The 24865-nt window shown below is 47.7% G+C and overlaps 1 protein-coding gene across 2 annotated transcripts in view; it reads left to right on the top strand.

Moving 5' to 3' along the window:
- The window catches only part of WIPF3 (WAS/WASL interacting protein family member 3), an 82500-nt gene extending 59420 nt beyond the window's left edge, over positions 1-23080 (top strand). The window contains exons 5-9 of one of the 2 annotated variants that reach the window (XM_045792951.2): positions 4122-4895; positions 7532-7681; positions 8651-8752; positions 18675-18751; positions 20804-23080. In XM_045792951.2, coding sequence (XP_045648907.2) covers positions 4122-4895; positions 7532-7681; positions 8651-8752; positions 18675-18751; positions 20804-20827 — 1127 coding nt within the window. In that variant the 3' untranslated portion in view covers positions 20828-23080. The remainder of the gene's footprint in view (positions 1-4121; positions 4896-7531; positions 7682-8650; positions 8753-18674; positions 18752-20803) is intronic. The other variant, XM_087860950.1, reaches the window with a different exon arrangement.
- Positions 23081-24865: the final 1785 nt, after the last annotated feature.

Below are 24865 nucleotides of genomic sequence, written 5' to 3'. Positions count from 1 at the left end.
GTCTCTCATGCTTCATTCCCCCTTCTGATTACCCCCCTTTCTTTATCCCTTTCTTCCCCTACCGATCTTCCTAGTTCTTATGTTCCATAGATGAGAGAAATCATATGATAATTGTCTTTCTCTGCTTGACTTATTTCACTTAGCATTATCTCCTCCACGGCCGTCCATGTTGCGGCAAGTGTTGAGAAATCATTCTTTTTGATGGCTGAGTAATATTCCATTGTATATATGGACCACATCTTCTTAATCCAGTCATCTGTTGAAGGGCATCTCGGTTCCTTCCACGATTTAGCTATTGTGGACAATGCTGCTATGAATATTGGGGTGCATATGGCCCTTCCCTTCACTACGTCTGTATCTTTGGGGTAAATACCCAGTAGTGCAATGGCTGGATCATAGGGTAGCTCAATTTTTAACTTTTTAAGGGACCTCCACACTGTTTTCCAGAGTGGCTGTACCAACTTGCATTCCCACCAACAATGTAGGAGGGATCCCCTTTCTCCACATCCTCTCCAGCAATTGTTGTTTCTTGCCTTGTCAATTTTTGCCATTCTAACTGGCGTAAGGTGGTATCTTAGTGTGGTTTTGATTTGAATTTCCCTGATGGCTAATGATTTTGAACATTTTGTCATGTGTCTGTTAGCCATTTGTATGTCATCATTGGAAAAGTGTCTGTTCATATCTTCTGCCCATTTTATGATTTGTTTATTTGTTTCTCGTGTATTGAGTTTGAGAAGTTCTTTGTAGATCTTGGATACCAGTCTTTTATCTGTAGCCTCCTTGCTGCTCTTGCATACACCATGCGTGTTCCCGCCAAAGGGCCTTTGCACTGACTGCTCCCTTGACCGGAAACACTCTTCCTCAGGTGTCCACGTGGCTCATTCTCTCCCCTCCTTTGGTCTCTGCTCAAGTGGCACCCGATCAACCTATCAGTGAGGCTTTATTCGTCAACCCGTATAAAATATCAGCCCCACCCCCTTATCCATATGCCCTCTACCTGGATTTAGTTTTCTTGTATTACTTTTCACCATCTGACATATTATATATTTACTGGTTTATTTGTGTATTGCTGTAAGCTCTGTGAAGGCAGGAACTATGTTTTTTTCACTGCCTTAAAAATGCCTGATGCATAGTAGGTGCTCAGTATATATTTGTTGAATGGAATGTGTGAGTGGGTAGCATGGTTGCTCAGAGCCGTTAGGCCCAGAAAGCACAAAGGCTAGTGCTCACAGTACTTTTGGTGGCCCATGAAAATGTTTGGGTATGTTTTAAAATCAGGAAAAAAAAAAAACAACCATGAACTTTTAGAGTCAAAGATTATATTTGTCTTTATAGCAATACAGCTATAAAATGTCTTCAAAAGTGGACCTGGCTTAGAGATCTGAAGGAGTGATCATTAAAATAAGATGGGGGGCATCTGGGTGGCTCAGTGGGTTAAGCATCTGACTTTGGCTCAGGTCATGATCCCAGGGTCCTAGGATCAGCCAGGCATCGGGCTCCCTGTTCACGGGGGAGTCAGCTTCTCCTCCTCCCTTCCCCTCTGTCCCTCCCCCAGTTCATTCTCTCTCTCTCAATAAATAATTAAAATCTTTTTTTAAAAAGTTAAAAAATAAGATAGGATGAGTAACACTACTGGGTTCCATGGAATGTGCAATGAGACTTCCATGCAGTCTAATGTCTTCTGGAAACATACGCAGATTAAAGGAAGAAGACATATTTCATCTTTTGATTACCCCCAGGCTCTTGACGCACTCAAGCTGGCCTTTCCTCCACCTGCTTTGTGGTCTCCTTTTGTGTTTCTATTTGGATTTCTAGGGTTAACATTTATGTTATGAAGGAAAGCCCCCTCCTTCCTTCCCTTGGCACTTCCTTACCTTGGCTCTCTCCGCTGGCCCCGTGCTACCTGGTTTCCTGGCCTGCACTTGACATGGTTAGTTCCTCCGTCCTGTGGGTCTCACCTGGAATGCGTGCTGCCAGGTCTCTGCTTCATCCTGGAGCGGGCATGAACATAAGCCGGATGAGGATTTGTGCCTGCCTTGCCTCTGATGTTCATGTCTTGATAAAAGTAGGTTTGCCCACTTCTCATTTGCTTGGCTGCTTAGTAAACAGAAGCGTCTGTACTTTTAACTGACTCCTTTTAGGAGTTTTTGAATCTTGGGTATATGGTGTCCTCAGTCACTTAAAAAGTCTGCATTGGTTACTCAGGGGCTGATTTTGCTCCTCAAACTTGTTAGCCCTTTCAAGTTCATGGAGCAAGTGGGCATGCAGGGAGGCCTTACCTTGTTAGGCACTGCCTTGGCCCTCCATCTTCATCTCTGTGTACTCTGGAAACAGGCTTGAATCCTTGGAGCAGGAATCCCTGAGCCTGACACCTGCCCTAGACCTCACATAAAACATCTAACGTTAGAGTTGCGGTGGGAGATCCTGTCCTTGGAAAGGCCAGGTGGGGGCCTTCTCTCCCGGTCATGGTCAGCCAGCTGTTACGGCAGCGCCTGCCTTAGACTCCAAGGGGATCACGTCAGACAGGGTAGATGCATGGATACGAAGACAATATCTCTTCTCGAATGGCCCCAGAGAAAGTCCTCCACAGAAGAATAGTGACTTCACCACCCTGCCTCATGAGCAGCCATTTCATAACTGAGACTTGCAGTGAGTAGTGCAGGGAACCGTCAGGTCATAGCCAGAGGCGGGGCAGGCATCCGCTTTGGAAGGCCAGATGCCGCCCTCCTGCCCGCTGAGTTTCAGCCCCAGCGTCGCCTCTGCCACACCCACTTTGATTGGCCTGGCTTTCAGCGTCGAGTCCTTTGGGGTTCGATCTTAGACCTGGTTGGGTAAACACAACTGGAGACTCTCAGCTGAAAAGCTCAGACTCGCCACCAGATGCTGGAGTTTATAATCTGATTTGAAACCTGTGTTTTTATTCTGCAACAGCCGGGGGAAGCTGTAGGTAGGAGAAGCAACCATCTTTTCACGTGTTCTCCACATGTTTTCCTAGCGGTAATAAAGTATCAGGGTGCGAGAATAGGAAAAGACATATTCCCCAGAAGTCCATTCAGGAGAGCACCGTATTTGTTTGGAAGGGGTATTTTAACGTGACTCCTGAGGGGACAGTGATGCTCCGAGGACACATTTAAGCAGTGATCACAGAACTTCCACGCTTTCCTAAACAGGGAGAGGAACATTCTTCTCCATGGTGAGAGAGGGACGAAGGGGGAAGAGGTAGCAGTACAGTGAAAGGGCTTTGTGCGAAGGGTGACGAGGCCCCTCCTAGGGAACACCTCCCCCCAGTCTTCCGTGAAGCACACCAAACACACATCACTGTGAGGGGTGTGCTGTTGCTGAATTCCAAAGACGCATTGGGTTTCAAGTTGGGGCTCGTGGATCTGTGGGGTGAGGAAGCCAGGAGGCCAGGAGACCAGGAGACAGAGAGCCTGATGGAAATGGGCGCGACTTTCAGAAAAGAAACTTTGAACTTCCAGAGGCCTTGAAACTGGGAGGTTCAAGGTCATTGGACCTGGATCCCCAAGGCATGGTGTCTTCTCACTGACTTCTGAGTTACCTTATATGTTCAAAGAATGATTCATCCTCTGATCTTGATGCAGAAAACGAATGTTCACAAAATGCTGGAAATGAGGAAAACCTCCCTAGCAAGGAGCTTCTGGTTGGTCCACCTGAAGATCCAAACTAGGATGTGAGGGCTGGGTCCCCAGCTGGATTGACTAGTGGGTAATGGTGAATGAGGGTGAGGTTAGTCTTGAAATGAGGAAGGGCAAAGGAGGTGAGAGCAGCCCAGTGCCTGGGCCGGGAGACTCCTGGGCCCTTGGCAGGTGAGGGCAGAGGTGGGATGGAACAGGAAAGCTGCACCACGGTCTGGTAGCCGGACCTGGGCTTATCTCTGAGAAGGACAGCCCAGTGATGCTGGCAGGAGCCCTGGGGCCGGCCCAGCTGGCCCCCTTGTGACAGCTGCTGCCCCTGAGGCTTCCAGGTGTACCTGCAGGATCAGAGCATCCGCCGTGCGGTTCACGGACATCATGCTGGACGGCATCTGTCATCACTGCCCACAAACTTGGGTTTCTCCTTCCTCCGTCTCGGAGCTAACTCAGAACTTGTTTCACTTCCAGGTGGCAAGACAGGGCAGGCCCCTGGCTCCCGCGCACCTTCTCCCCGGCTTCCCACGAAAACTATCGGTGGCCCACTTAACCCCCCTGCATCTCCCAGGCTAGGCAATGCCTCCGAGGCTCATGGCGCTGCCAGGACAATCCCTCCTCGCCCCAGCATGCCTGCCCCACCGCCTCCCACCCCACCCCCACCTCCTCCACCCCTACCCCCACCCCTACCCCCACCCCTGCCCACTTCCTCCCCCACCAAAGCTCCACTGGTGTCCCCACCTGGCCCGCCCACCAAAGGGAACCCCCCAGGGGTTGTACCCCCTCTCCCCTCTGTACCGCCCCCTCCCCCTCCTCCCCCACCTCTCCCCCCAACCCCACCCCCACCCCCCCTGGCCTCTGTTCTCAGTGACAAGGCCGTGAAGCCTCAGCTAGCCCCCTTGCACCTGCCACCCATCCCACCCCCACTCCCTCTCCTCCCACCTTGTGGGTATCCCGGGCTCAGCACAGATGCTGCCAGCTCTGCCCAAGATGTGCGGGAGCCTCCCGCCCCACCGCCTCCACCACCCCCACCCCCTCTTTATGCCTCCTGTACCCCAAGGTCCTCTGTGCCTGCACCTCCTTTGCCAGGAGCTAACAACAACACTGAAGGCCCACTCCCACTGCCCCCCAAGTCTCCCAGCTTCCAGGCCCAGCCACCCAAGTCCGGCATGCAGGCCTTGCCGGCACCGCCGGCCCCTCCAGGATCCCAGCCATTCCTGCAGAAGAAGAGGCCCGGCCGAGGCCCAGGTAAGCACCAGTCTTCTGGTCCAGGATGTCCGTATCAGAAGAACACTCAGCCCTCGCCAGTAATTATGAAGGTGCTAGGGACACAGCCAGAGGTCTGCTCCTAGAGAAGAGCTGCCTGGGAACACCTTGAGATGTCTTAACTCTTGGATTTTGTTTTAGAACAGAGCTATCAGTGCCCCTCATGGAGCACAATAAAACTTGTTGTATGGGACTTTCTGTTGTATTCATGTTAGAGACAGGAAACCAAGGGGGAGGGAGGCTGAAAGACTTGTCCAAGATCATACAGACCACCGGCCAGGCATTCTGGCTTTGATCTTCTTGCGATTACTAGCTGCGTGACCCTGGTCAATCACTTAGCCTCTCTGCTTCCTTCTCCTCATCTGTAAAATGGGGACAGCAATAGTTCCCTCCTCTTGTGATTGTTGGAGCAGGGCCTGGCAACATTGAGCTCTAGAGAAGGGTTCTTTTTCTTACTCTTGTCGTTCATTCGCCCAAATCTCCCGTCTGCGGTGGAGGGGGCTGTGGATGCAGTTTGTTTCCAGAACCAGGTGTCTGGTGTAATTTTTGCCTGAGTTACTAGTCTGGCTCCCAGCCACAGTCTGCATTGGCCCTCAGCAGATTGGATTAGCATTCTGTCTTCTTTTTGGCAGGTGCTCATGCTGACTCAAGAAAATTAAGGGTCTATATTTTGAGCCAAAAATTAAAAATAATTCCTTCACATACCTAGCAGAAAGGGTTTTGGATTGAGTATGCATGCCCATAACTGATCTCTACATAGTGGGGAGGCTTCATTCGCCTCTACTGTCCTTCCGAACGGAAAGTATACCCACATACACACATATCCACACACACACATCCACACGTGCCCATAAACACCACACCCCCCCCAACCCACGTCCACACTCACACACGCACATATTCTTTGGTCTTTAAGAAAATCTTTTCATGCAGAAGGTTTCTTAAATGTATTTCCTCAAATTAAAAATAGCACAAGCTCACTGTAGAGCAAATAGAAAGAAACAGAAATCACCTACAATAACATCACCCAGAAATAAAAGCTGTCATATTTGCGTGTATTTCCTTTCATTTTTTTTCCAAAAATATCTACAGATCTACAAAGTTAATCTTATTTTGAATATACAATGTTCTATGCTGTTTTAATTTAATATTATATTAAATTATTTAATATATATTATTTATTTAATATATATTATTTAATTATTTAATATATATTAAATTATTTAATATTATATTAAAGCAGTCTCATCCAGTTGCTAAAGTTTGTTCATAAGCATATTGATAGGATCATCAGCGTTGGCCAGATTTCTAGTATTAAACTGATTCTAATTTTTGTTATTATGGCTAATATTGCAGGAAATACTTTTGTAGCAATTGTCATCCACCTTTTGGATATTTTGAAAGGACAGGTTCCTCAAAAGGAATTCCCGGTACAAAGGGCAAGGATATTTTTAAGGCTCTTGCTCACAAGAGAGAAGGTTCAAGGCATTCTCTTTTCACCGGACTGGTCGCCATAAGGGCCAGCGTTCGTCCCGGGGAGCTGCCTATGATTCTGAAGTGTTCACGGGTGGTGAGAAAAACAGTGCCTTAGATTCAGAGAGACTGGAGCGCAGCCTGGCCTCTCCACCCATTCCTGGGTAACCTCGTGCCCATTTTTTAAATGGTTCTTGAAACTTGCTTTTTTTTTTTCCTTTTTTGGCAAATGGAAACCATAATGAGACCGTTCACATAGGGTTGTTACGAATATTCAGTGAGAAAATGTGCCTGGAGTGCATTGCGTGGAGCTGGGGCTCAGCCGTGTTATACCCATACCACGTGTAGGGCAGCTTTTCCTCCAGAAGAGAGCTCAGCAGCCACGGTCGACCCTTCGTCCCCTGAGTCTGCTTACGGGAGCAAGTAAATCCTAGTGGGTCCTGGTTCCAAGGAGGGGAAGACCGGAGTGGTAAAGTCAAGGCCAGCAAGAGATGCTTGTCTGGCCTCTCTCCTTGTGTCTTTGGATGCGAAACTTCGTTTCCCCGAACAACATGAAGGCAGTTTCTGCCTCAAGCCAACTGGGGAGGGGGGAGAGAAAGAGGCTGTAATGGTGGACATTTTGTGGTGGGTGAGGGTGGATTTAGGCTGACTGGAGGGAGAAGTGAGGGTCTGTAATGCAGGGAACCCACGTAAGCAGAATCCCGGGGACAGGAGCAAGCCCCACAGCTTGCTCGCCTCGCCTCCCTCTGTGCCTTGTCTACAGACAGTCCTTCCCTTTCTTTAGACTCTGCAGCCTTCTGATCCTGAGGGTTGCTGTCGTCGTTCATCTTGTCGCAGCAGCTAATGTTTACTGAATCCTACTGCATGCCACTTGACTTCATTCATTCAACCCTCTCAACACCCCCAGGAGGCGTGTGTACTGTGATCCCCATTTTACAGATGAGGAAACAGAGGCACAAAGAGGTTGTCATTATCCCAGCAGGAGAGCTGGAATTCAGTCCCAAGCGGCCTAGCCCCAGAGGCAGCCCTTTTATTCACCAGATCATATGACATCCAGAGACCTCAGTACCTCACTTCTCCCAGGAGGTTATAGCATCTTCTGTCCCCCTTCCTGTATCTGAATATACTGGCATCTTTTCTATAAGGGACCGGTGGAGGAAAGCTAAATCCACCCCCAGCACCCCCTGCGAGATCACCTACCACGGAGCTTTCAAGCAGAAGCCAGCAGGCCCCAGCCTGGACCCCGACACAGCAGCCCGGAGGTCAGCTGCGGAACGGAAGCCTGCATATCATCGGTAAGGGGGCCCACCTTGTGCTGTGCTGGCTGCCAGTGAGGGAGTGTTTTCCCCTGGCCCTCGGAAGGAGTTTGCCAGCCCACCATTTCAGGGTGCATGCTTCACAAGAACAGGGAGCTCACTCTAGGGCAAAATAGCCTGCAAGTTGTGCTAAATAAAGCTTCTCTTGAGGCTTTCTGGAGGTTCCAGAACTCATTCTCTAACTTTCTGACTGCGAGGAGAAAGAGGGAAGAAAACCAACATGCAAACTGTATACGTGTGTGTCTGTCTGTCTCCATGGAGAAATCCATGCATATTGGATTAGAATAGAAAGAATAGAGTGGTCTGGAAAAGGTGAAAGGATGAAGAGAAGACCCGCCAGACAGAGGGACAGTTAGAGCAAAAATACTGAGATAGGAAGGAAATTCTCTGGGGTCAGACCCATACCCTAGATCACAAAGCAGGGACTCAACTTATAAAAGGGCCACAAGACTCCTCTCCTCTTGCAGTCAGGAGCTCAGGGAAAATCCTATTTGCTTTGGGGAGCCCAGGAACCCCACCAGATATAAGCCATGCTCACTCCCCCCAGCCAAGCTGAGGACTTCTATTCTGCTCACCCCTCCCAAACAAAGCCCTCCCTAGGGGCTCAGGGGTAGCTTCAGGCCACGGGGACTTTGCTGGTCCCTTGTTGCTGTCACGTTCCCCGCCTCTGATCTGGACCCTGGATAGCTCTGTGGGACTTCTCCTTAAGATGTTGGTCAAAGCGAGGTGGGGTGGGTGATAGGGAGAGTCTGTGGATTTCACTTTTCCTGATTTCCTTGTCTGAGCTAAGCAGTCAAAATCGAGAGGTAGATGGAGGTATCTTCAGGGGGAATAGCCCAGCCATTAAAACACTTGCGCTGGGCAGGCAAACCTGTGTGCTCCTGGAAATTTCCAAAACTTGGGTCATCACAATAACCAGAGTAATTTTGTGATTTTCCACGTGTGCAGATGACTTTGAATCTAAATTCACGTTTCATACTGTGGAAGACTTTCCTCCTCCGGACGAGTATAAGCCGTGCCAGAAGATTTACCCCAGCAAAATCCCCAGAAGTAAGTACCACCTTGGGAAGCCTCTCGGTTTTCCCTGACCCTCCAGAATTAAGTGCTTCATGTACATTGATTGGCCACAGGCTGCCTAAAGGATGATGTCATGATTTCACTGTACTACTGGAAGAATACAGTGCTATTCATACTTCTGGAAGTATCTGAACACTTACTTGGTCTGGCCCCAAGGATTCATTTAGAAGGTTTTTACAGAACTCTAGAGTTAATTGTTTGGCTTTGGATTTGAGTGCCTGGATTTACCACTTTCCCTCCCCTCCCTAGGGCTTTTGACAAGGGAGCTAACCACCCCAAGACAACAGCAAAATGGGATACAGGAGCTTTGTATTAATACCCAGAGAAGACTAGAAGACCCCAATCCAGAACTCTGGCAGACTGTGAAATAGAGACTGTCCTTCAGTGGTTCTCGACCTTGAATACACATTAGAATGACCAACAGAGCTTTTAAAAATCCCAAAGGCCAGGCTACACCGAGACCCACTAAATCAAAATATGCAGGGAGGGACCCACGTGGTATTTTTGAAAGCTGCCAGGTGATTCCAGTGTCCAGCCAAGGCTGAAAATCTCAGGCTGGTAAGAGCCTGACTTCTCCCAATTTCATCACGTGGCCAGCCTACAAGTGAAGGCTGCTTACCTACTAGCCCTAAGAGTGGAAGAAGAGGAGCTGGCATCCCTCGGGGCTGAAAGGGCAGGGAGGCAAGCACTCTAGGAAAACAGGAAGCGAAGAAAAGCAAGGTGGGGTGTTAACCACACAGAGAAGCTGCCTGTTTGTTAGCGTGAGGCAGTTCTGGTCCAGCGCTGAGCCAGTTCAGTCGGGCAGGGGCTGCTAAGGGGGGGCAGAGGCAACAACATGGAGTGAGGGTGTTTCCCACCCTACAACTGGAGTCAGGCCCCCAATCCGTGTCCTGGGGTAGCCCAAGACCATGAACTGGGCTCTTCGACCCTTTCCCTTCAGAAGGACTTTGGTGAAGTCGCTCCTCCAAGGTTCAGCTTCCTGCAGGCAGACCTGCTCAGGTCATAGGTCCTCTTGGAATCAGCCTGGGCAGGTCTTTTTCTGCTGGCCTGTGGGATTGCGCATTTAGAGAGAAGTGACCTTGTGTGCTTTTTAAATAATATGCAGAGACTACTGCTCTGAACTAAGAGAGAGAAGAAGGAGAGAGGAGCAGCATGAGACAGAGGGCCAAAGATGGAGTCAGTATTGTCAGCATGCCTGCAAGGCTCATTTCCTTTCCCTAAGCTGGTGTCTGCTAACTGGCCACATTCATGCCACAAACACCACCATCCTCTGTTACGCCAAGACTGTGACAGGTGAATGTGATACCTGGCCCCTGGAGGCTTTTTAGTTACTGACCCTAAACCTAAACCAGAGGTCAGCAACCATTTTCTCTATAGGGCCAGAAACGACATATTTGAGGCTCTGTGGGCCATATGGTCTTGGTCACCACTACTCGGTCGTGCTGTTTTGACCTGCAAGGAGCCATAGACAATACATAAATGAATGGGCACGGCTGTCTTCCAATAAAGCTTTATTTATTAAAAAAACAGGTGCCGGCTGGATTTGGTCTGCCGGCCGTATTTTGCTGATCTTGGCACGAAACCATTCCAGAAAAGCAGATGCTTCAAAATCTCACTTCTTTCTTAGTAGCGTGCTATGCAGTCCTTCAACCTTCAGACTCAGTAAATTCTAAAGTTAGCTGCATTTTGAGCCCATGGTGCCCAGTCTCTCCCTGAGAATGCAAGAGAGGCCATGCCTCGCGTAGCTCGCCAGGGGGGGCGCAGCTGGCCATGCGCGCTGTACTCCTCTCATCTCAGAGAAGTGGTCAGATCCATGCCCACACACACAAATAATCTGATGCAGTTAAAAAAAAAAAAGAAGAAGAAGAAAAGAAAAAAAAAAAAAAAAGCCTGCGAAGTGAACTGACATCCTACAGACCAGAAAGGGTATTTGCGATTTCAAAAATAAAATGTGGTTTTTCGATTGAGGCAGCATTGGCAGGCATAAAATCCTCCTGCGGCTTCCAGCCCAATTACATGAGCATGTTCCTGCCGTCCCTGGGAGCCGTAGGTAGAACCATGGTAATTCTATTAGTGTGAGTCTGATACAGTTCATGCCTGTCTGATTCCATTTCTTCTTACAGTTTTCCTCCTGCTCCCCATTGACCTGGTTCCCCGAGACTGGAGCTCCTCATGGTCTGGGAGACTGTTGCTGCTTTCGGATGAGTGTGTTCTCACGCTGTCTTGCAGCACTTCTCTCTCTGTCTCCTCCCACTTGCTCGCTTTCTCTCTCTGCTCCTGACACACACACAGCACACAAACACCCTGATATGTAGCTCTTCCACTGGTTCTCGTCACTGTCTCCACCCTGCACGTATTAGCTGTTTTCCTTCTTTGATAAGATGATTTTACCAAATTTTTTAAATGTTTTAAAAATGCACTAGGTTCCTCAGTAAGTCAATCATAGAATTACCATGGGACCCAGCAATTCCACTCTGGGGAATACACCCAAAAGAATTGAAAATGGGGGTTCAAACAAGAGGTCATGTACAAATATTCACAGCAGCACTATTCGCAGTCACCAAAGGTAGAAACATCCAGTGTCCATCCACTGATGGATGGATCAACAGCATGTCTAGCCATGCAATGGAATATTCTTTGACAACAGAAGGAAATGAAGCATGGATACATGCTACAACATGGATAAACCTTGGGAACATCATGATGAGTGACCGAAGGCAGACACAAAAGGCCACATGTTGTGTGATTCCATTTACATGATGTAGCCAAAACAGGCAAATCCTTAAAGACAGAAAGTAGAGTTAGCATTTGCCAGGGGCTGGGGCTATGAAGAATGAGGAGGGACTCCTAAACGGTACGGGCTTCCTTTTGGGGTGATGCCTATGTTCTGAAACTAGACAGAGGTGATGGTTGCACAATGCTGTGAATGTATTCAGGGTCACCCGTGGTAAATTTTATGTTACGTGCATTGTACTGAAACAAAGTAGGAAAAAACACCCTATCAGGAGGAATCTTTGGGAAAAATTGCGTAGGTCACAAATATTTATTAACATAGTGATGATAGAGTAACGTTGTCATCATATTGACAGATACTTACGGAGGCCCCTGCCCATTTAGATAAATGATCCCCTGACACACCCTCAAGAAATTCACATTTTAGGGGAGAAAGGGAGGAGAGACAGACACCCAAATGTAACATTTCAGTCTGGTGTTCCCCGCAAACCATCCTGATCACAGTCGGTTCAGTGGGAAAGTGGCTGGTTAGAAATCTGTTTATATCCCAACTCCTTTTTTATATATATAATTTTAATTGTGGTTTAAAAACACATAACATGAAGTTTTCCATCTTAACTATGTTTAAGTGTACAGTTCACTCGTGTTAAGTACATTCACATTGTTGTGCAACCGATCTCCAGAACTCCTTTCATCCTGCAAAACTAAAGCTCTGTACCATTAAACCCGTGTAAATAGCAACCACCATTCCACTTCCTGGCTCTAAGAGTTTGACTACTCTTGGTACCGCATATAAGTGGAATCATATAATATTTGACTTTTTGAGACTGGCTTTCTTTCATTTAGCACAGTGTCCTCAAGGTTTTTCACTTTGTAGCATCTGTCAGAATTTCCTTCCTTTCTAAGGCTAAATAATATTCCATTGTCTGTCTGGATGACATTGTGTTTATCCACTCATCCATCAGTGGACACTTGGGTTGCCTCATGCTACTATGAATGTGGGTGTACAAGTATCTCTTTGAGTCCCTGCTTTCACTTCTTTGGGGTATATCCCCAGAAATGGAATTGCTGGATCATATGGTAATTCGATTTCTAATCATTTGAGGACCCACCATACTGTTTTCCATCGTACACTCCCACCATTTGACATTCGCATCAACAGCACACAAGAGTTACTTCACATCATTACTCACACTTGCTGTTCTCTGGTTTTTTTGATAGTAACCATCCTAATAGGTGTGCAGTGGTAGCTCGTTGTGGCCCAATTCCTGTTTTAAAATAGTTACTTTACACTTAGGGCACAACCAGCCACCATTGTTTCCATTAGCAAAGAAACTTCTCCAGCAAGTGCCGCAGTCACTTTACCAATACTGGGTGGTTCATGTCATGAAATCAGAGGATGAGCTATTCCAGGACTGACAGAATCCGTAGACACTGCCAGTGGCCAAACATTTATCTCCGCCTCTGCGGAGGGCAGCAGGGCAGGAAGGACCTCTGCCCTGTGCTTACCTTAGCTGTTCTCGTCATAAGCTGTCTTCCAGCAACCCACTCTTTTACCACCATTGCTGTCCTAGACTACTCCCTTATTCCTCTGAGCTGGCGAAAGTGTTGTCATGTCTATAAAACATCTCCCTTGACCTACTCTGGCCCCTGGGCCATTTCTCTGCTCCTCTCACAGCCAGTGCCATGTCTACTTCCTCTCTTCCTGTCCTCTCAGACATTTTCCTCCTACCACGCCATGGAAAGAGTCCTTAGCAAGGCCACCAGGGGACCTCCATGTTGCCAAAGCCAGGGGTCAGAGGTGTTATCTAGAATCCATTACTCCCTCCTATGAAGCACATCTTCGCTTAGATTTTCTGACAGCCCTCTCTCTCCTCCTCCTTCCACTTTGTGCTCACCGGTCCTCCATTTTTTGTTATGCCAAACACTTTGGAGTCATCTTTGGCTTCTTTCTTTCTCTTCTGCTCCCACATCCCGCTTACCAGGAAAATCTCAGGGCTCCTTCTGTGAAATGTATGCCCAATCTGCTCTCTCTCACCTCCTCTGCTACTCTCAGCCTGGCTAAAACCACTGTCGTTTCTCATCTGGAGGCTGCGGGAAGCTGCTGATGGCTTCCCTGCTCCATACTTGCAGGCCCCATGATTCGTCTAAAGCCCAAGTCCAGGCAGACCACCCTCTACTCCAAATCCTTCCCTGAGTTCCCGTCACACTCTGTGTCAGTTAGAAATCCCCACCATGGCTCAGAGGACCTACCGGAAGTGCCCACACACCCTGCCCCACTCCCTACAAAACCTCATTTTGCTCCAACAGCACAGACCACCGACAGCTTATAGAACATTCCAAACACACTCCCACCTCTGGGCTCTGGGCTCTTTGCACTTGCTGTTCCTTCTATGGGACACTTTCCCCAGATGTCTGTGAGACTCACTCCCTGCATCCTTTGGGTCTTTGATCTAATAGCACTTTGTCAGAGAGTTCTTCTCTGACCAGTCTTTATTTAATAGCAGCCCTTCCCTCCCCATCACTTTTGTTCTCTTCATTCTGCTTTCTCAAAGCATTTGTCACTTCCTGACATATTATATACTTGCCTGTCTTTTCTCTGTTTCCCCCAGTACAGTGTAAGGCCCAGAAAAGAAGGGATGGTATGAATTTTTACTCACTGGTCTATCGCCAGCTCCCAGAATGGGGCCAGGCACGCAGACACTCGATAAATGCTTGTTGAATTAATAGACAAGAGTGTCGGGGCACCTGGGTGGCTCAGGCACTTGAGCATCTGGCTCTTGATTTGGGCTCAGGTCACGATCTGAGGGTCATGAGATCGAGCCCTGCATTGAGCTCTGTGCTGAACGTGGAGCCTGCTTGGGATTCTCTCTCTCTCCCTCTTCTGCCCACCCCCTGGCTCATGCACGCATGTGTGCTCTCTCTCTCTCTCTCTAAAATTGATAAGAATGCCTATATATATATATATATATATATATATATATATATATATATATTGCTAAACATTTGCAGAATAAAAAATTTGGAAACAGCACAAACCCCCAGCAATGGGGTTAAATAAATTAAGGAAGAGCCACAGGATAGAATGCCATGCATCCATTAAAATAGTGTTGTTGACTATTCAGCAACATGAGAAAATGTTTGAGAAGGAAAAGCAAAAACACCAGTACACTAAAAGTACATAAAGTAGAACCGAAATTTGATTTTAAAAAAGAAATGATTTTGTAAATCTATATGGAGAGGGGAAAGGAGAAGATGTTGACCAAATAGAGAGAAAAGAGGCTAGAAAACGTACACTAAAGTGTTCAGAGTGGTTAGCATTTAATAGTAGAATGCTGGGTGATTTTTGTTTTCCTTATGCTTCATGATTTTTTCCAAGTCTTCTATAACAAATATATATTATTTTTAATAATCATTAAAACTAATTTTAAAATTCTAAAAATTCCAAATTATTGGGAGAGAGACTCTGATTGGCCAACACCTGGTCTGAGCACCTGTGGAGGGGAAGTGTGGCCCCGTGGTACACAGGGTGACCCCGCTAAGTTCTCTACAAGCGGGAAGTGGTCCGGAAGGAGTGGCAAGGCTCATACCAACCTCAACTATGACATGACAGTGGGGAAGGAGAGGAAAGGCCGGATATGTACTTTCTAAGGTCTCGATCTGGCAGATACTAGAATTATCATTCCCAATGAAACCTGTCATTTCCTTTGGTTCAAGACTGTGAGAGGCCCCCAGTGTTAGAACAGAAGGGCTCTTTGAGGTTGTCCAGCCCAACTCCTTCATATACAGCTGAAGAAACCGGGACAGGAATAGGATAGCCACCCCTGGTGACAGCTGACGGCAAAGCTGGGGCTCGGGCTAAGGTTCTCTGTTCCGTGTCCAGTGCTCTGTGTACCACACCTTGCTCCCTCTCCAGCCTGTGCCACATAGCCCTTAGCTTGGAGAGACTGTGCTGGCCCAGGGTCGCCGGTGAGATCTGCTTCTCCTAGGAGTCCAGCTTCGTGCTAACTCACGTCCCCAGCCCACAGGAGTCCCGCTGCAAGGCTGGCGGAGTTCTGGGAGGCTCTCAAAGAGACCCGGCTTGAATGGCCAGCCACGTCTGTGAATTCTCTCCTGCCCTCTGCATAAAGGCACAGGCTGGCTTGGTTTACAAATGACAAAAAATACAGCTGGAAGCCAGCTTGGCCCTCAAGTCTCTGCTTCTTCAGTGCGGCACAGACTTTCTTCTCTAGGCCTCGCAGCTCCGAGAAGGCTTTCGTATCTGGCTGCTTTGTTCAGCACCAAAGCGGAGGGGCCATCCGTGTGCTGGAGACCACGGCAGGGGTCACTTGGGCTGCTCTGGGGGCCCTCAGGTGCATGGGATCGGGTAGGGAGGTAAACAGTATTTCATAATACAAGTTGGTGTTGCCAAAAGTTTGAAAACCAGTGTTTTTTAAGTGAACCTGAAACACAATTCTGCGGAAACACAGCCCGTGTAAAGGACTATTTCAGCAGAAGAACTCTCCTTTTTGAATTCTACTGATTCTAGTGACATCTCATGGCGGAAAAAAATCCTCTAAGGCAGTATGTGTATTAAAAGCACCCTCAGGGGCACCTGGGTGGCTCAGTCGGTTAAGCGTCTACCATCGGCTCAGATCTTGATCTCAGGGTTGTGAGATCGAGCCCCGTGTTGGACTCCCTACTCAGTGGGGAGTCTGCTTCTCCCTCTCCCACTGCCCCTACTCATGTTCTCTCTCTCTCTCAAATAAATAAATAGAAGATTTTATTTATTTGAGAGAGAGAGCGTACGAGGTGGAGAGAGAGATTGAGAGCAGGAGCAGGAGGGAGTAGCAGAGAGAGAGGGAGAAGCAGACACCCCGCGAGTGGAGAGCCAGATGCCAGACCCAATCCCAGGACCCTGGGATCATGACCTGAGCCACAGGCAGACACTTAACTGACTGAGCCACCCAGGCGGCCCAATAAATAAAATCTTAAAAAAAAAAACAAAAAAAACCACCCCGAGGAACCCTAACCCCTGGCCACACACTTCTAGCAGCAGTGAAGTTTCTTTTATAGCAAAATGCAAAATTTTCCCTCCTGTTTTATGAAGAAATTGATTCTCCTTTAGCTCTGCTGTTGTTTCCAGTCATATTTATGAAAACTAGCAGGTACCACTTTCCTACAGAGAAACCTGTCTTATTGCCCAGTGGTTCTCCAAAGGGAGGATTTTGCCCCTCCTTCCCCACCCCCAGGACATGGGGCACTGTCTGGAGACATTTTTTGTTGTTACAAATGCTCTGGGGGCTGGGGGAGATCCTCCTGGCATCTGGTGGCTAGAGAGCAGGGACGCTATCCCACAGCCTGCAGCACACAGCCATCCCCACAGCCAAGAGTTATCCAGCCCACAATGTCAGCAGAGCCAAGTTAAGAAACCCTGGCCTAGAGCAAGGCTTTTCTGTAGTAGACTGGAGGTTCTTAAACCTAAGAAGTAATTTCAGGGCCGTACTGCCACATGGAATTAAGTCGGGGGCTGTGTATCAGTGTCTTTTTACTTTTTGTTTAAAGATTTTATTTATTAATTTGACAGAGAGAGAGAGAGCACAGGCAGGGTGAGGGGCAGAGGGAGAAGCAGACTCCCCAGTGAGCAGGGAGCCCGATGGTGGGACTCCGTCCCAGGACCCTGAGATCATGACCTGAGTTGAAGGCAAATGCTGAACCGATTGAGCCACCCAGGCTCCCCTGTGTCTTTTTATTTTTAACTTAGTTAATAAACTGGCTAAAAACCTAGCACTCCCTATGTTATTTGCCCAAAAATATCTTTATTCTAGAACAAAGGCACTCATTGATTTAAAAAGTACTTTAATGAAAATTTCAGTGTCCATTGGATTAATATTTTATAAGTTGTAGAGACAGTTCCATGTGCTAGTTCATTTAAAAAACTATATCTTACCTTAACAGATTCTTAAGATGACTTACATGTTCGTTGTACTAAGTATTTTTAAGAGATTTTTAAAAAAATAAACAACAGTAAATCCAGGAGGAATCCATTCAATATATTATTTCCATTTTTTTAAGTATTTGAGGTCATCCTATTTATACAATTTCTACCCTGCCTTTTTTCTCCTAAATTTCAAACATCTCCCCAAATTATTTTGTTTTGTAAACATTCAAACGGCCACTTCATACTCTGTCATATAGTTAGTGAACCCTGGATTTCCTAAATAGTTTTGTTGAACACAGGATATTATCAATTTTTCACTATCTTGAATGATCTGCAGTGAGTAGTTCTGCTTTTCATGCTGCTCTGTAAGGAACACAGCAGCCTGGATTGTCTGGAGGGCTTTGGGACGTGGTTATTTAATCCCAGTCCTTGACAGAGGCAGGACGGATAAGCCTTCTACTGCATGCCGCAGAGAAAGAGCCACCATTCGGAACACCTGACTCACAGGAAAGTTCTGGAATGCCGGGGAATGTGGGTTTAAAACTTGGCTCGACCAACCAAAACACATAGATGCATATACACACACATACAAGTAAATGCCAAAAAAAAAAAAAAAAAATCCGGAGGGATACACAGCAAGTAGTGGTGACTCAGGGATGGAAACTGGGATTAGGCCAAGAAGAGGCACTTGAGGTGGTTTTGGGTTTTTATTCCTATTGTCTTCTTCCATATTCTTTGAACCCTTAATTATGAGAATATATTTATATGTAACTTGTGTAATATTTAAGCAAAATACATTTTAGAGAATGAATTCAAGAAAGAATTCAAGCTCCTAGAACAGAGCTTGATTTATTCAGCATATATTTACCTTTTCCTGCCTTTTTTAACCCGCCCTAGCACGGTGCTTGGCACCTGTTGGGTACTGGACAAATGAGCGAGTCTGGAGACGGCGGCTTGTTCTGAGCAAAGCAGCTCTCACACGCATGTAGACGACAGGCCTTGATAACCTGTTCCCCTTGCAGCAGATTGGACGGGATGTCTCTACATCCAGGCTGGGCCATGGAAGCCGTGGGTAGAAACTCTCAGCCTAGGGCCGGGAGCCCGAAGGTTTCAGGATGACCGGCTCATGTCACCATTGGTCGCTCTGCTGTTGCTCTAAGTGCCCGTTGAGTCTGAGGTTCTCTGCGGAGCGCACAGCGGTCCCTGGGCCAATAGATGTGAGATCGTTCCTGTTTCTTTCAGGCCGCACACCTGGTCCCTGGCTCCACGCCGAGGCGGCAGGGCAGAGCTCGGATGACCTCAAAGGCAGAAATTCTCAGGTAACACCTCCCTCAGGTCTGAGTTCTCCTCAGAGAGCCCAGACATGCTGAGAGTGTGCTTTCTCCTTCAAGCTTTACATTTTTTGCCCAGATTTTTTGGTCCTCGGGGAAAGCCATTTGGTGTACCTTCGTTTCCAGCTAGAATGAAACGCGTACAGTTTCAAACTCTGAAGAGGGAAAGGGAGGCTTCCCCCAGAATCCCCAGCACATCCAGAAGCAAGGTTGGCCACCCAGAACCCCTTTGGAGTCCTTCTGCAACGGTCACCCCACTCACTCCCCGCTCGTTCTTCCCTGGTTATGGTGGCTGGAGAGGCCTGAGACAAAACTCTGTAATGTGCACCAAATGGAATTCAAGGTTCTGTCTTGTCTGTGGAATACAGGGCATCTTACTGCACCCATGGGGGTTTTTCTCCCATCAACATGATAATTTCTTTTGGCCAAATGTAGTCACAGTCCAAGTCCTGGTGGCTAGAGGAAGCTGGGAGGGGAACCAGACGGGTTCTTGTGGGTTAAGATGGTCTTTGAAAAAATGCCCTCCCTCTCACACAAGGCAGCTTGGACAGACTGTGTCCTAACCTGGGCGGAGATGACGTCTCTCACTGCCCACGACAGGGCCTTATCTTTAAAGGCCCTTTGTTTCTTTGAAAATACGTGTTTAGTCGTGGCCTGGCCTCCTCCTGTTTCAGAGTTCTATGTGGCAAACAGGGTGGCCTGCTGTTAAACTGGGCCCTTCTACAGCCCCCTGGGACAGCACAACAAGGGACGTGAGAAGGGGGACAAGACCCTGGACGCCGGGATGAGTTCCTTGCAGGAGAACAAGCACCCCCTTTTCTAACCAACAGCTAAGCTAAGAATTGTGATAACCACTCAGATGATCACAGGCTCAAAAGTGGCTGGCTGACTGCAGTTAAGGGAGAAGTATATATGCACAGAGAAAAGAAAACAGGGAGAATACACACGAAATTAACAGGTACCCACTCTGGGAGATGACAGTTGATTTTTTTTTCTTTTTTCCTAGCGCGTTTCTGCAATTTCTGAATTTTCTACAGTGAATACATTATTCTTGTGGTCAGGAAAATATAGTAATAATCAAAATAATAGTCCCTCCATTCATTATATAGGTCTTTACAGTTCTTCAGATAACTTGCATATGTGATCTCATTTGATCCTTTTAGTAACTCTGTGATGTAAGCTGGAGAGATACCTTTAATGACCTTTTTTTCAGACAAGAGAACTGAGCTCCAAGGGGCTCAGGAACTTGCCCCAGGTCACATGCCCCGCCTTCTGTCTCCTTGCCCAGTGCTCCTTCCAGTATACCTCTCTGCTTTTCCTGGCATGTTCCTATTACCAGGACAGGAGTCATCCTCCCCTTCAGACATGGCAAGAATGGTGGAACATTGTGCCAGGTCTGGTCTCTGGTCTCATGGCAGGCACACACCTACATCACTGGAGCCCATTAAAGTCTAGTCAAGGATGGATTGTGAAGTCTCTCTTGGGCATCCCATAGTCAAGAAGATCTTCTTTACATCTAGATGGACACCGTCTTAATTCATTTTCACTTCAGTGAGACAAAAAGCAGCAGCCCAGAGAGATCACAGGGTTCTAGACATCGCAAAATGCCCCCAGGGGGCACTCTTCTTTTATGGCGGAGAGCCCCGAGTGATCCGTGCACGGGTGGGAGTCCTGGGCTGGAAATCTGAAGGCCTGGGGCCCTTTCTCTTTTCCTTTGCCTTGTCTGGGATCTCCAGCAAATTCTTTAGTTTTTTTTTTTTTTTTTTTTTTTTGAGTTTCTGTCAAGTGCTGGTGTTTGGTCTCGTGAATGTTTCCAAGATGGCGGTAGGTCTTCAGACGCCATCAACTATGTGTCCTGTTTCATCCCTTTTCCACCCACAACCCCCTGGGTCAAAATTAGCCCCTTGTATCTGATGGGACCCTCAGACCCTGGCAGCCTCGTATGACTGCAGGAAAGCTGTGGTGCCCAGCCCCGGGGTGGGCTGTTTGCATGTGAAGAGTCTTCTAAACCCACCTGGTAATATTCCTGTCTTTCCACAGTTATCTCTAAAGACACTCCGGTGAGAAGACAGATGAAGCCAATGTCCTGTGAGCCACCTGGGGGTCCATATCGCCAGATGGGCATCCCCAGGAGAACGTGTCTGGCCTCGCCATACTTAAGTTGGAATTCAGTTGACAAATAAGCTCTGAGTGGAGCATTTATTTATTGTAAATACGTGGTTTGCACAGGCTTTAACTCAGTATGACAGTCGACTTTTATTTGCTTAATTTAAAAAACCACACACCTATTATGTTTCGCCATTTTTTGAAGATACATCTTGGCGTTCATCCGTCAGTACAGACAGCGCCCTGTCCCCACCCCATGGTGTCCATTCCATGACTGTACATAATGCGTGTGGGCTGGCCCTTCCTAGATTCTGAACTGTTTTTAGAAGATTCCTTTGTCTGCAAGTAGTCCCAAAGTTATAGTACCCACAGCCGCTTATTTGCATGATTGTGTATTCTCATCACACACACTGCAAAATCAAACCAAATAATGCCTTATAAACGAAGCAGCTCAGAGAGAGTAGTGTGTCCCCACACCCAGACAATGCCACACAGCCTCCAGTGAACGAGATGTCATGTCTCGCTTCCGTTTCGCAGTACAGGGATTTTTTTTTTTCGGCCTAATGTAAATATGATGCAAAAGAAAGGCAAGAGTGGGCTTGGGCCCTCCGATGCCAACCACAGGGCCCTTTTGTAACTGAATGCTCCTACAAGTAGCCAATGCCCTTCCTGTTTACAGTGCCCCTGGTGCCCAGGTGCCCATGGCTTTCCTCCTGTCCCGCCTAAGTTCCCAACTCCATCCTTGCAGCCAGGGCAAGGCGAGATTTATGAGATTTGGGTATTTTTTCTGCAAGTTAGAAACATACATAACTCATTATTATAGTCAATTACATATTCTATCTCAGAGGTGGGTTTTTTTTTTCTTCCTCCTGGAGAGCAGGATTTTCATGGAAAATATGACACGAGTAAGTGTAGACCGAGGCCTATTAGCAAGTGTCTGCCTCACATACCTGGTGCCTCACTCCTACCCTTAGGAACCCTGGAAGCACCCGCCAGGCAAACCTAGCTCCCTTCTGAGCTGAAGAGGACCTGATTGGTCTGAGAGCTCCCCCTTCCCTGTGGGGGGCGCACATCTCTGTCGGGGAAAAGTGCCCAAGTCCAGCCACCCCTGAAAATGGAACTGGTTGGAAGGGGCTCTGGCTGCTGTTCTCACACCCTTTTCCTTGAGCTGGCAAGGAAATGGAAGTGTGTGTTTGCTTGCGCCTGACCCCAAATGCTCCCCGTCCTTGGAGGGGGAAGCTGTAACAGAGGAAGGAGAGAAAATAGAAGGAAACAGACTGACCCCGGGTCTGTGCTCAAAATAGGTGCAGATTAGAGAAAAGGGAGGGAGGGGTGGAAAGAGCAGTAGAAAAACAAGTGTCCTTTGAAACAACCCACTCATGTGCTCAGAGGTGAAGGACACTGTGCCCAGACCAAGCCATCCAAAACAGGTAGCCGGTGTGGAGGGTTTGGGCAAACGTGACTGCACACACTGAGCTGTTGTCTACAGTAAAGACTGAGATGGCCTCCTACACTGTTGTTGTGCTTTGTCATTGCAGAGAGGAGCCACTGAGCAAGGTCAAGTGCCCTTCTCCGGGGAATCAATCATGCCAAATTGTCACTGCTAAATCAATTGGCAAAGAAGCTTTTGTGGGTCATCAGCTCTGGGCATAGCTGATTTGCTTTATTGGTTCTGGAAGGTTTCCAAAAGGTCAGGATTTCTTTATTATAATGGGATCTGCTCCATCTCCCTCCCAGTTGTATGACAATGATTACAAGGGTTTTAATTATCATAATGAAGAAGGCCCAAGACAAAGGCAAGTCCGCCCTCAGAGGAGACGGGCTGCCCCGATGTGTTGATGCATTCACGTTCCGCACCACTGGGATAGAAATTAAAAATAAAAACTATCAAGGACAGAGGGAAGGGATGAGCAGAAACCGAAAGTTGCAACTAGGGAGAAATCTCAGGAATCTGGCATCCCATCTCTCCTCGAGACCTGTCACTGAATTCACACCCTCGGAACTCGTGCGGTGCCTGCCTCTGGCAGGACAGACCTTTAGCCCCTTGACCATAAACTCACCCAGAGGCAACGTGTTACGGCGCCCTTACCGCTCTCGAGTGTTCTCACTGACACCGTCGTCTGTGGCTCCCCCGTGTTTCATATGTATATTTATTGATGTGCCCTCCTCAGACTCATTTCTTTGTATCTAATAAACTTTAATAAGTGGAAATGCTTCTGCCCGTGTCCTTGTTAAAACCCATCGAGGGTCAGCAGTACTGATGTAAGCCAACCATTTTTCAGGGCTAGAAGAGCTTCTAAGAATGATGGGACACAAAGGATACTCACATAGGACCCAACGCTTGCTGTGACATGCCGTGGTCAAAATGGGGCCTTTTTTTTCTGAGCTGACATTTCTAACTAACCTACATAATGTTTTCCTAGTTTGGGGGCACCTGGGTGGCTCAGTCGGCGAAGCGTCTGCCTTCGGCTCAGGTCATGATCCCGGGGTTCTGGGATCCAGCCCCAAGTTGGGCTCCTTGCTCGGCGGGGAGTCTGCTTGTCCCTCTCCCTCCCCCTGCTTGAGCTCTCTCTCATGCTCTTTCTCACTCTCTCACTCATTCTCTCAAGTAAATAAACATAAAAAAATAATCTGAGTTTTTGTAGCTAAACTGAACTGATGGGTATTTGGGAAAAACCACCAAGGGAAAATCTTTCTCAAATTCATTTTCTTAAAAAAAAAAAAGGTAACACTATGTTGTTTTATTACTAGAAAACGGGCAGAGAGTATTGCTTATAGAATGCCTCTAATTTGTGTTAAAATGAAACAGCTTTCAATCTGAAGTGCACTGAGCACCTGTCCCAAATTAGCAAACCCCTCAAAACACCTATATGAGGCAGTGTCCTCTCGCTCCCCATTATAGTATTTTCAGGTGGCCTCTTTGGTATGCGGTGCAGGGGAGATGAGGTTCACCTGCTAGGTAAGCTGGCTTAGGAGCAGACATAGACCTGACCCTCTACTTTGCCTCTTACAACTTTGGGGGTGTAAATTACATAACCGGTCTGTGCCTCCGTTTCCTTACGTGTAAAATGGGGACACAAATGGACCTAAGCATGGAGTGGTAAAGATGCAGTGACGTAAGACCTAGACAAGCCCTTCACCCTTGGGGCCCAACAGACGCAGGTATGGGCGCACACCGCACTCTAGGGTCCAAACGTGCTCATTACAGGCTGAGTCCCAGACACAGCTCACACGGGCCGCACCCCAGCATTCCACTTTGACGGTTACGGAGCGGCTCAGAGCGCACCCCACTGGCTCTGCTGTTGGATAGCAAGGAGAGAAACGTAATTAAAATTCATACATGTTCCCGAAATAAGTCTCATCTGGAAACTAATTTCAAAGTTCGCCGCCACACACTTTGCCTCCTAATTAGTGAAGGACCTGACTTGTTTTATCATTAGCAGAGGTAGAGAGAAGCTCTTTCACGACCAAAAGGGCCAGTCTGAGTGGAGAAGAAAAGCAGTGGCCCAAGATCATTGACGAAGGGGGTGAGGAAGGTCAAAGCCATGGATTGTGTAGGTGAAGGAGCCCTAATTTTAGGCACCCCTGTTGGAGTGAAGGCGGGGAAAGGTCGCAGCTAGAAGGATGAGGGAAACAGCTTCACGGGCAGGGCTGGGACCTGGGACCTCCAGAAGCGAGTTCCAGATTCTCACACCAGGCCCCAGACGTTTGGGCGTCCTTCACGAAGCTGCTCTGTTACTGGTTGAATTATGTCTTCCAAAAATGCGTATGTGGAAGTCCTAACCCCACGTCTCAGAGTGTAACCTTCTTCGGGAATAAGGTCGTTGCAGATGTTCGGTGAAGACAAGGTCATATGCAGTAGGATGGGCCCTAATCCAATCTGATGGCGTCCCTGTGAGAAGGGGGATCCGGACACAGACACAGGGACACTATGTGAACATGAGCACAGGCCAGCAAACCACCAGAAGCTAGGGGAGAGCCATAGGACAGAGGCGC

The sequence above is a fragment of the Ursus americanus genome, chromosome 3 (genome assembly GCF_024610735.1).
Source record: "Ursus americanus isolate L20-20 chromosome 3, mUrsAme1.1.p, whole genome shotgun sequence".
Lineage (NCBI taxonomy): Eukaryota > Metazoa > Chordata > Mammalia > Carnivora > Ursidae > Ursus > Ursus americanus.
This window is presented reverse-complemented; position numbering and strand designations above follow the sequence as displayed.